Below are 12,145 nucleotides of genomic sequence, written 5' to 3'. Positions count from 1 at the left end.
CCCCAAAAAAAAAAACTTGGAAAAAAAGTGCTCTTGAAAGAAAAGAAAAAAAGCACTTTTGACCTCTTGAGAAGCTTGGCCAAACACGCTATAAGTAAGTCATCTTATATTTGATGCAAACATGGAATAACAAATTTTCTAGTTTTATCTATATTGTCGCTTTTTCCGTTTTACTTGTAATTTCAAGTACCATTTGGGAAGTGAAAATTTAGAAAAGACAATCGAAATTGTTAAAATATAGGTGGATTATGTTAAATTAAACATGCATGTACACTAATATTACATTAAGTAAGTAATCTTATATTTAATGTACACGTGGAATAACAAACTATCTGGTCTTATCTATACCGTCGCTTTTGTCGTTTTACTTGTAATTTCAAATACCATAATCTTTTATATAGAAAGTTAAAAATAAAATAAGTGATAATTTGGAAAGACAACCGAAATTATCAAAATATAGGTAGATTATATTAAAACATGCATATATAGTACTGATACTACCTTAAGTAAGTCATCTTATATTTGATGTGCACGTGGAATAACAAACCGCCCAGTCTTATCTATACCGTCGCTTTTGTCGTTTTACTTGTAATTTTTGAGTATCATAATCTTTACATAGAAAGTTAATAATAAAATAAGTGACAATTTTAAAAAGACAACCGAAATTGTTAAAATATAGGTAGTTTATGTTTAAACATGCTTGTATAATAATACCACCTTAAGAAAGTCATCTTATATTTGATTTACAGGTGGAATAACAACATTTCTAACTTTATCTATGCTATCGCTCTTGTCGTTTTACTTATAATAATTTTAAGTACCATAATCTCTTTATAGAAAATTAATGACAAAATAAGTGACAAAATTTAGAAAAGACAACCTAAATTATTACAATATATCTTTTGCAAGATAAAATTGATTACTATCATCAATTCTTTCGAATCCACCACATTATACAAATTACTATATATATATATATATATATATATAATTAATAATTAATATCTAAATTATTTCTAATTTTTGACCTGCCAAAAAGTGTCCTTATAGTCAATTATATCAAAAACTTCATTGGCCCAAAAGCAAACTTTGAAACATAGCCCAAGGGCAGAACAGTCAAAATATTCACATATTTCCTAAAATGTACCCAATAATCCCGAATAATGTCCATCAAAAAATTCGAAATACCCATAATACCCTTACGCAAGGGTTTCCTTTCTTTCTCATAAACAGCCTCACCTTCTCCTCCCCTCATTCCTTCTCCTAGCAGAGAGAGGAAATACTCTTTCCTTTTCTCTCTCTAAAAAGTTCATCCCTTTATATATATAAATCTATCTCTATATTCACATTCTGTATAATTACACCTTATTGTATCAGTTTTGGGTATTTTTGTTTTTGGGTTGGAGGATTTGAGATTTTTGTTTGAAAGAGGTGTTCGAATTAATCGGACGGTGGAGAATTAATTGAGGTATGCAGGCTGATCAGACGGTGATAAGTTTGAGACCAGGTGGTGGTGGTAACAGAAGCAGAGTGCTTGTGGGCCATTCATCTACTAATTCTGATCTCCCTTTGCTTCGTCCACATGGCGGCGGTTCTTCATCTCTTCCCTATTTCAAGGTTCAACCTTTTTTTCAGATCTGTGTATTTTCTTGAAATCTGATATTGTTTTGTGTAGCTTGTATTTGGGCATCATTTATTGAGTATTTTCAGCTCCTATTGTTTCTTAGTGGCTTCCTTTTTGGTGTTTTTTTGTGTGGTAATCTTGATATTTTTGAATCTGATATTGTTTTGTATAGCTTATGTGGCTTTTTTATTGTGTGTGTTCAGCTCTTTTTGTTTTCTTGTGATGGCTTTGTTTTTGTGTTGTTTGTTGCTGTTTTGGTTGATTTTTTTCTGAATCTGATATTGTTTTTGTGTAGCTTGTGTTAAGCTTTATTTACCAATATAAGGTTCGAACCCTGCCGCATAACAAACGACTGGTATTAAGTGAATAAGGGTAGAGGGGCGGGCTCATTATCCACCGAGTTCAGAATTGCGCCCCTCTAGCCTCGGGGATTTCTTGGATATCAAAAAAGAAAAAGGGTCTGTTTAATGGCAGAATGATTAAAAATCTGAGTAATTTTTTTTAATTTGGATATATGGCTTTATTGGGTGTTTTCAGCCGCTTTTGGTTTGCTTGATGGCTTTGCTTTATGTTGTTTGTTGCTTTTTTTGGTGAAGCTTTGATTTTTTTGAATCTGATATTGTTTTTGTGTAGCTTGTGTTAAGTCTTGTTAACCAATATATGGTTTGGACCCCTCCGCATAACAAAAGACTGGTATTAAGTGAAGAAGGGTAGAGGGGTGGGCCCATTATCCACCGAGCTTAGAATTGCGCCCCACTATCCTCGGGGATTTCTCGGATATGAAAAATGAAAAGGGTCTGTTGAATGCGGCAGAATGATAAAAATCTGAGTCTTTTTTTTAATATTTGGATATATGGCTTTATTGGGTGTTTTCAGCTGCCTTTGGTTTGCTTTGATGGTTTTATTTGCTTTGTTTTGTTTGTTGCTTTTTTTGGTGAAGCTTTGATTTTTTTGAATCTGATGTTGTTTTTTGTGTAGCTTGTGTTATAAGTCTTATTTGTCAATATAAGTTGTCTTATTCGCCTCAAGTGGCAAAGGTTGAGGGATTTGTGACTTATGATACTGGTTTGCGTAGAAGGATAGAGCGGCGGGGCCAATTATCCCCTAGTTTGGCTGTGGTTGGTGCTAAGAGTTGGCCCAGACCGATTTCTCGGTCATAAAAAAAGTTGTGTAATGTTCTCGGTTTTTGTTCTTTTATGTCTGTTTATTGGCAGAATGATTAAAAGGTGAGTTTTTACATGTACAACTTTTGGAAAAATTGACGTAAAAATTGATGATTTGTGGTTTATTCATGGGTGTTCTGATTCTTGATTATTATGGTGGTATGTATTGGTTAAACTTTGTCTCATGTTTTTATGGGTCCGTTTGCTGGTAGAGTTACTAAAATTGGATGTTTACATGCGTAGTTTTGTTGTAACAAATAAAAGTTGTCTTTATTCGTGGATTTTCTTTTTCTTGATGATAATGCTGGTATCTGTTGTTACAGCAACGATTACCAATACATATTAGTCGCATGATCTTAATTATTTATCATTTTATGGTGTCTTTTTGATGTAGGGAGAGTAAAAATTAGATTTTACATGCATAATTTTTTAAATCTGTTTCTTGAGGGTAATGGTGTTTTCTGTTATGTGTTGAGGAGAGTGTGACAGCTCATGTCTTGTTTTGGAAATTCGCATAATTTATAGCTCCAATTCATTCTTGGTTGGGTATCTGTGTAAAAAATAGTTCTTGTTACTTCTTTCTCAAAAAAATTGAAATATTAGTTCTTTTACTTATTGGGGTTCATTTGTGTTCTAGAATGTCTATTTTGCCTTGTTTTTTAAGTTGTGGAATTGGGGCTTGTAGATAGTGTGGAAATGTCCGTGCACCAATATGTATTATTTCTGCAGTTATTCTTGTTTTTAACGTCCTAATTCTTGGCAGCTCACTTAAGATGTGTTTCTGCTGTAAATATGGACGGAGAAAAATTTGTAGGCTTTAGGTGGGCAACTAAGGAGTATTGGATTGCCCATAAAGACCCTACTAACATTGAATTCTTACTAATTGTGACCCATTGAGAGAAGTCCAGAGAAGCTATGCTGTTTATATGCACTCTAGTCATCATTTGGTTGCTTTTTTTTCCCTGGTAAAATTGGTGTGCGTCATATAGTAGTAGAAATGCTGCATGGCCTTTGGATATCTTTATATAGGAGTTTAATGTAGATGCTTTGAAGGAAGGGTGATTTAGGAAGACAGAATCGCAGACAAAGTGGACCACCTGGTTATTTGCAGTAAATTCTACTTGCCGCTTGAGAGCTTGAGGAAGAAGCAATGTTTCCTTTTCTTTATATCTCAGAATGCTCAAAAGGAAACAGCTGCTTGTGATTGAGAATTATTTAGTCTTTCCCTGAGATTGACACTTAAGGAGCCCTTTGTAATGAGCTTGTTTATTGAATTGTGACCAGTATTTGATACCTTATTCCTTTTCTGCATAACCATAATTGTCTAATCCCTTGTCAATATAGAGATCTGCTCGTTGTTAAATCTGGCAGAGTGACCTCTGACCCATGGCTGATTCAACTATGTAGCTAGTGTGCAAATTCTGGATGCTATTAAGATCTGCTGTCAGATTCTTTTGCTTGATTTTACCTTAATTACACCATTCTCTTGCATATTCTGGCTTTTGCATCTGATCTTGAAGTATCTTTTTGTTAACCAGCTCTCCTTACGTGGATGTTCTATTGTGACCCATGGCATTTACTTGATAATGCCCTTTTCTTTCATTGTTGAGATTCAATTTAAAAACTCCCTTTATGATACATGTCTTGACTATCCTTTTATCTTTGTAGACTGGAGACTCTCGTTTTGAGGGCCATGAACGCGTTAGGTATACTCGAGATCAGCTGCTGCAACTGAGGGAGGTAATATTCATATCTTTTAAGTTTTGGCTGATGTTATTGGGCTTTAGCTTTTGCTAGTTAGATGTGGAATAACAAGAATGCCCTTTCTCCTACTAATCCCCCTGCCCCAGTCACTAAGGATAGGAAAAAAGAGGATTGTGTTTAAGCCGACCCCCCCCCCCCCCCCCCCCCCCCCCCCAAAAAAAAAAAAAAAGAAAAAGAAAAAGCATGATTATTTTATGTTATATGGTATCCTTTATTTGCATCTCCTTATGGTTTTCCCTTTGGGTTGATTGTTCCCACCTAGGTGGTCGACATTTCGGATGATATTCTTAGAGTCAAACAAGAAGTTGAATCTGATCTGTTTGGTGAAGATGCCAGTCGAGGTCGTGCAGACACTAATGTGAGTATCTGTTAAAAAGGTTATATTTTCCCCTTCTGATTTTTCTGATGACATGGACACCCCACCCACAATACACAGCACATGCACAAGGAAACAGAGTGGGCATGCTGTTCTTTTAGTTGTTTGTCCACACAGAAATACTTTCCCTTCTTTCGTTTGAAAAATGTCTCTTTTTTGTCACTTTCAGTATGCAATTTTCTGTTGCCACACGTTGTCTCATTTATGTTTCTATAGGTGCAGGTCCAGTCTCAGACTCGTTATTCTGAGCCAGACAGTCGTGATTGGCGTAGCAAGTCATCACAATTTGCTGCCCCCGTGGATGACAGATCATGGGACGCGCTCCGAGAAAACAGAGAGTTTGGTGGCCGGCAGGAACAACTTAGCTCACAGTTTGCAAGAGCTCAAATTTCTCCCAACCGAGGGGTAAATCTTAATCTACTGCCTTTTGTATTGTTTCCAGAACACATCCGTTTTTTATTTTAAGAACCTCTGTTAGGGAAACTATCTGGCTTTTTGCTACTACAAACCGGTAGACACCTTTTCCACGCATTCTAAAGTCCCATCTGAAAATGAGAGTGAAGAAAATGAAGAGAAGTTCATTAGTTAATCATTATATAATACCTTTCTCAAATGTAGTGGTGCATCAGGAACTTCAATAATTGGGCTATATTATTTCTTTGCAGTTTACTCCATGTATGTAGAATTAGGTGCAAGTGATGCAGTAATATCGTCTATTATTCAATTATTATAATAATTTAAAAGACAGTTACTCGGATGAAGAGGATATGTCCTATTTCTTCGCATAATTTCCTTTTAGTAATAGCAAGGGCATTTTTGTTGTCATGATTTTGAAAGAACTATATTATATGATATGAAGCTATCTTTGGTTCTTGATCTCAGAAACCTTTATTTTTTCTTGTAAATCAGGGAGGACCTGCTCCTACACTAACCAAAGCTGAGCTGCCATGGTCAGCTCGAAGAGGCAATCTCTCTGACAAAGATCGCGTTTTGAAGACTGTGAAGGGGTAATTTTCTCTCTGTAATAGTTATGCATTTAACAAAACATATTTGCTTATTCGTGGTTCATCTTTCTTTCTTTGTCTCTCTGTCTCGCTGTCCATCTCTTGGTCTCCCATATTCACTGCTTTATTGCCTTATTTTGTTAATGTCTCGGTATCTCTTACATTTAGAACACGACACAGAACTTCCATTGATATGCTGTCACTTGCCCATTAAACTACTTCATCAGTGCACTATAATTGCAGAGAGAGGATGTTAATATGTATTTATTCTGGATGTTTTGTGCATGGGGTTCGTTCTCTCTCTCTTGTGTGTGTTTTTGTGTGCGAGTGACAAGTAAGGAAGGATACATGAGGTTCTTGGTTTCAAAAGTTTGATTATTCGAGAAACATTTACGGCATTATTTGAAGATATGGAATTTGTCTGACTCGTTGATTCCAACTAATATTGATTTGCAGTATACTCAACAAGCTGACTCCAGAGAAGTTTGATCTCCTCAAAGGTCAATTGATAGATTCAGGGATAACAAGTGCAGACATTCTAAAGGTCTGTCTTCCCTTCTCCAGGATACCCCTCTCTATCGTTGTGTTTTTTGCTCACTCCCTTTTCTGCCTTGGAAATTTAATGTGTTTTTATCTTCACTCCAGGGTGTTATTTCCTTGATATTTGACAAGGCTGTATTGGAACCTACATTTTGCCCGATGTATGCCCAGCTGTGTTCTGATCTCAATGAAAAGCTTCCTCCATTTCCTTCTGATGAGCCTGGTGGCAAAGAGATTACATTCAAGCGTGTTCTATTGAATAATTGTCAGGAGGCATTTGAAGGTGCTGCCAATCTGCGAGAAGAGGCGAGGCAAATGACAGCCCCGGAGCAGGAGTCAGAACGCAAGGACAAAGAAAGGTTGATAAAATTGCGGACTCTTGGCAATATACGGCTTATCGGAGAGCTTTTGAAGCAAAAGATGGTCCCTGAAAAGATTGTTCATCACATCGTTCAGGTTGTAATTTCTTGCCTTTTGCTCAGGTCTATTTGTTTCCATGCTGATTGCTGTCTTTAATACCTTGAACTGTACCTTGTCTTTGCTGGTTTTATTCAACAGGAACTATTAGGACAAGATCCCAAAAGTTGTCCGGAAGAAGAGAATGTTGAAGCCATTTGCCAGTTCTTCAACACCATTGGCAAACAGCTTGATGAGAACCAAAAGTCAAGGCGCATCAACGATGTGTACTTTAACCGGTTGAAGGAACTATCTACAAACCCTCAGTTGGTTCCACGTTTAAGGTTTATGGTTCGTGATGTGCTGGATTTGCGTTCCAATAACTGGGTCCCAAGGCGGGAAGAGGTGACACATCATTCTATCATGTATTTGTTGCCTGTTCATGTCGTAGAATTATCTCTTGACGTAGTAATATTCTTTCCTTTTTGCACAGGTGAAAGCGAAAACCATCACCGAGATTCATACAGAAGCGGAGAAGACCTTGGGGTTGCGTCCTGGTGCCACTGCAAGCATGAGAAATTCTCGTGGTCCTCCGAGTCCTCAAGGCAGCTTGAGTCCTGGCGGCTATCCTATGAATCGGCCAGGGACTGGTGGTATGATGCCTGGAATGCCGGGAGCTAGGAAGATTCCGGGTATGCCTGGGATGGATAATGACAACTGGGAGGTTCCTAGATCCCGGTCGATGCCGAGAGGTAATGGACCAATGGTGCAGCCTGGTGGACGTGGTCCGCCACCACTGGTCGGCAAGTCGCCCTCATTGAACCCAAGGCTTCTGCCTCAGGGTAGTGGTGGCTTCGTGAGTGGTAGGCCTAGTGCCCTCTTGCAAGGTAGCGGTGCACCTCCTGCTCGCCCATTGGGCTATGGTTTTGGCACGGAGCCTGCATCACAGGTTCCTGGACCAGTTAGACCTACAGCAACTGTTTCTCCAGTTGCCGAAAAGGCACCCCAGGCTCCTGCGGCAAGGTCGAATCCTGATGAACTAAAGAGAAAAACAGTATCTCTTCTGGAGGAATATTTTAGTGTTCGGCTTCTTGATGAAGCTTTGCAGTGTGTTGAGGAACTCAAATCCCCAGCCTACCATCCTGAGGTTGTCAAAGAAGCCATATCAATTGGTCTAGACAAAAGCCCGCCACGTGTTGAACCAGTTTCACAGCTTCTTGAATATTTGTTTGTTAAGAAGGTTTTTACCGCTGGGGACTTGGGCACCGGATTGTTAAACTTTGCCTCTCTGCTGGATGACCTTGCCATGGATTTACCAAAAGCACCGGCCAATTTTGGGGAGATAATTGCTAGACTAGTTTTGGCGGGAGCATTGGACTTCAAGGTGGTCAATGAGATCCTGAAGAAGGTAACCGATGATCTCTACCAGAAAGATGTATTTACAGCTACAATGGGAGCTATTAGCTCTAGTCCTACAGGCCAAGCCGTGTTGGATTCACAAGCACCTGATGTTGAGGCGTGCAAAACACTTTTCCAATAAAAGCTCAACTCTTCATGAAGAGCGATTTTCTGTAACCTCAGTAGATGGAATGTACTCAAACTCACTTTTCAGCCTTTCTTGTTTATGCCCGGAGTAGAGCCAACTGAATCGCTGTTTATCGTTGGAGTTGGTGCAGTCAAGACCAGGTTGATGTCAAGTGAGTTGTATATTTTTCCAAGGTGAAAGTAGTGTGTTCAAAGAAAGATTTTGCCTTTTGAGATTGGTTGACTAAATTCCATAATTGCTCTAGGCAAAGAAAGCCCTCATTTTGTATTCCATTAGTTATTTATTTATTTTTCCCTTTTGACTAGTTAAATTTTAAGTTTTGTCAAACTTGTGAGTTCATACTGCAATCTGCAACTGCCTAAGCCTTTATATACCATTTTTGAAGGAAGATTTGAAATCATAACTGTCATCTGTTGGTACTTCTATATTTCTGTGCATCGCTATGCTTCTTTGTTTGTCTCCAGAGTATGTTGTGTCCCAAATGGGAGCTTCAAGTTTATTCAGCAATAAACCCAGTGTGATCACACAAGTTGGGTTTTGGAAGGGTGATGTGTATGTGTTGTTTTCGGTAGACCGTTTCCGGTAGATCATCCGCTCAAGAAATTTAGGACACTTGATGAAAAAAGAACTTATTGACAAGCGAAAATGAACATAAAAAGTAATTTTAGATTTAGTAAAGAGCTGGACGCATGAAGTAATATCCCTCTCTATTTGGAGATATTGCAATAGTTCCAACATCTATGCATTGTCTAAAAATTGCACCTTTTGTATTTACTAAGAACATCCTAAAATTGATGTCCCATCTCACCTTTTCAGAGTCAGTTAACATTATAAATGATGAAATTTAAGTAAATAAGAAGAGTATACACATGCACCCTTTGAATCACAAGTTAAATACATCCTATAATTTTGTACTTGTTATAAATAGAATTGTATTTATGGTGAATCTATATTTAGAGAGATTCTAGGGTTTATTGCTTGGTGGCTAAGTCACCCTCTCCCTATAAATAGATGGTTCTATTCCATTGTAATTTATCCAATATCAATAAGAATTCTCTCTCTACTTTTCTCTGCAATACTCTCGTTCTTCATTTATTGTTTTATAACACGTTATCACGAGACTCTAACCAATTGAGTAGAAGCTTTGGAATTGAGCATAATGATTGTCAATTGTTCCATGAACTTCCTTCATGATTAAATTCTGGATTTAAGGCAAGTATTTTACTTTATTTTTTCTCTTTTAAATTCTTGACATTTATAATTTGATTTTATATAAAAGCAAAGACAACAAAGTTTGATTATAACTCTAATGGAGTTTGTAAGAAATTATAACCACCAGAAGTAGTAAAATTTCTATGTCTTGCCATGATCAAAGTCATGTATGATCGTGAGCACAAGAAGTGAAAACCTGTCCCATTGAATTTGGTCCATTCTCATTCCCTTAAGAGAATGAGATAGCAATATGCGATAAGTCTGAAAGAAGACAAAATTATTACTGTGAAGGTATCAATGGATGTGGACGTGGCAATAGACGAAATCATAATCATCATCATTGTGATAATGCAAATAATAAGGATTCTCAAAATAATCATTCACTCTGTGAAAGTAATATTTGTCATAGATTTGACATGAGATTTTATAAAACACATATAAATGATTATGGTCCATTCATGATGTGAATGTGATAATATCTGATTTATGAATGCATATTCATTCTTGAAATAATATGAACGTGCTAGTGGTAGTGAATATACCACACTCACCTCTAGAAGGAGGTTTGAGATGATATAAGAAAATAATATCATTATTATGGATAAATGATCATTGGTCACGTACTTATTGTACGCCAAAATATTTTGGCATTGTGATTATTAAAAGACAACGATAATGCAAGAAACAGATCTTGTATATAATTTTGACCATAACTATAATGGTATAACTTTCTCTTTAAAAGAGATATTCACCATATGGATGTTGATGAATATGTGGTACTACAAAATTAATTGAGAACTCTGCAAGAGCCAATTATACTATTTTGGAGAAACACAATTGATTACCAATAAGGTATTGTGTTGTAGTAAATCTCAAAGAAACTTATTCAGCTTCCAAAGTATATGCGAAAGCGGTTGATTATATTGAGACTATAAATAAAGGAAAGATTTAATATCTTCTATTACTACAACTTGTAGCGGGATAATTCTAGATAAGGGATCTACTCCGTAAAAAACTCAGTATTTGTTATAAATAGAATTGTATTTATGGTGAATGTCTATATTTAGAGAGATTCTAGGGTTCATTGCTTGGTGGCTAAGTCACCCTCTCCCTATAAATAGAGGGTTCTATTCCATTATAATTCATCCAATATCAATAAGAATTCTCTCTCTCTACTTTTCTCTGCAATACTCTTGTTCTTCATTTATTGTTTTATAACAGTACTTTATATATATATATATATATATATATATATATGTATGTATTAGGTACATTTTGTAAATTAAATAAAAACATACGATTATATATGATCAATATCATATTATATTACAAGATTTATGCGGTTGATTACAATGACTAACTTAAAAAGAAGAGCAGCTCGGTGCACAAGGCATTCTGTGTTCACACAGGGTCAAGGGAAGCGACGTACCCCAAGGAGTATTGATATAAATAACCCATCCTAATGCAAGCATTAGTAGCTGCTTCCACACCTCGAATCCGTGATTTATGGATCACACGGAGACAACTTTACCATTGCTCAAAAATTCCCCTCCAATAACAATCAATGGCTTATATATATAGTCAATAATAATATATAAATTGTTATCCATGAATAATAAGATATTCTTATTTAAAGTGTATTTTTATCTTTGTATTGCTCATCGAATACCTTAGTCCATGTCTATATTGCAAAAAGTAATGCATAGATTTATGCATATTATACGTAGGAATATTTATTCTAACTAAAAGCTTCATTAGTTTCACAAAATTATTTTTCCAATCCATTTAGCTAAACAATGTTATATTTTATGCTGGATTTAATTTTTTTTCCCTCTATTTATAAAAGGGAGTATAAAAGCTGCAAATGATCCAGCTTACTCCCGCCATTTCCACAGTGCGAGAGAGATGGAGATTGTATGAGAGAGCAACCGAAGAGCTCCTCAGATGAATCCCTAAAATTGGCGATTGCAATGGCGCTCGTCCGATCAAAGCTTCTCCAAAAACCTCCGGCACCACCACCACCGCAGCCTCCGCCTTCTTCCTCCGCTGCCGTTCCTCAACCTGCCGCTCCTCCTCCTCCTTACTCCGATGATGCTCTAAAATGGAAACGAAAAGTTCGATCAATCTCGTTTAATTTTTCGTTCTGATACTTCCACTTATCTCGTAGAAGTTGCGTGTGACGAATTTGAATTTGAATTAATTGTAAAATTTTGAATTATTAGGCAAAAGAGCGTAAATTAGAGATTCTCAGACTCAAGGAAGACCTCAAAGTAGCCGAAGGTTAGGATGAAAAATTCAGCTCACTTGTCATGTTATCAAACAATTAGTTATCAAATATCGATCTAGCTTCTAATTATCTGATTATTTTGCTATATTCCGAGTTCCGACCTCAAATTTTTCTAAAACTTAATTTCGCTTTTCGTTTTTAAATCAATATTGCAATGATAATAATAGTTTTCTGAGTTTTTTTTGCTAAGTTTTTTGATTTCAATTTAGCAATATATATATATATATATATAT

General features: G+C 36.4%; 1 protein-coding gene and 1 pseudogene across 2 annotated transcripts; both read left to right on the top strand.

The window, feature by feature from the left end:
* The first annotated feature begins 1,254 nt into the window (after nt 1-1,254).
* LOC109208664 (eukaryotic translation initiation factor) lies at nt 1,255-8,816 on the top strand. 2 transcript variants are annotated; one of them, XM_019371801.1, is made up of 9 exons: nt 1,255-1,617; nt 4,456-4,527; nt 4,814-4,909; nt 5,150-5,332; nt 5,837-5,934; nt 6,388-6,475; nt 6,577-6,927; nt 7,030-7,272; nt 7,361-8,816. In XM_019371801.1, the coding sequence occupies exons 1-9, from the start codon at nt 1,471-1,473 to the stop codon at nt 8,405-8,407; spliced, it is 2,325 nt and encodes a 774-aa protein (XP_019227346.1). In that variant the 5' UTR covers nt 1,255-1,470; the 3' UTR covers nt 8,408-8,816. The 2 variants fall into 2 exon arrangements, with proteins under 2 accessions (XP_019227346.1, XP_019227345.1); XM_019371800.1 differs by having other exon boundaries at nt 5,144-5,332.
* A 2,779-nt stretch (nt 8,817-11,595) lies between these two features.
* LOC109208668 overlaps nt 11,596-12,145 on the top strand; it is a 4,743-nt pseudogene continuing 4,193 nt past the window's right edge.

The sequence above is a fragment of the Nicotiana attenuata genome, unplaced genomic scaffold (genome assembly GCF_001879085.1).
Source record: "Nicotiana attenuata strain UT unplaced genomic scaffold, NIATTr2, whole genome shotgun sequence".
NCBI classification, from domain to species: domain Eukaryota; kingdom Viridiplantae; phylum Streptophyta; class Magnoliopsida; order Solanales; family Solanaceae; genus Nicotiana; species Nicotiana attenuata.
This window is presented reverse-complemented; position numbering and strand designations above follow the sequence as displayed.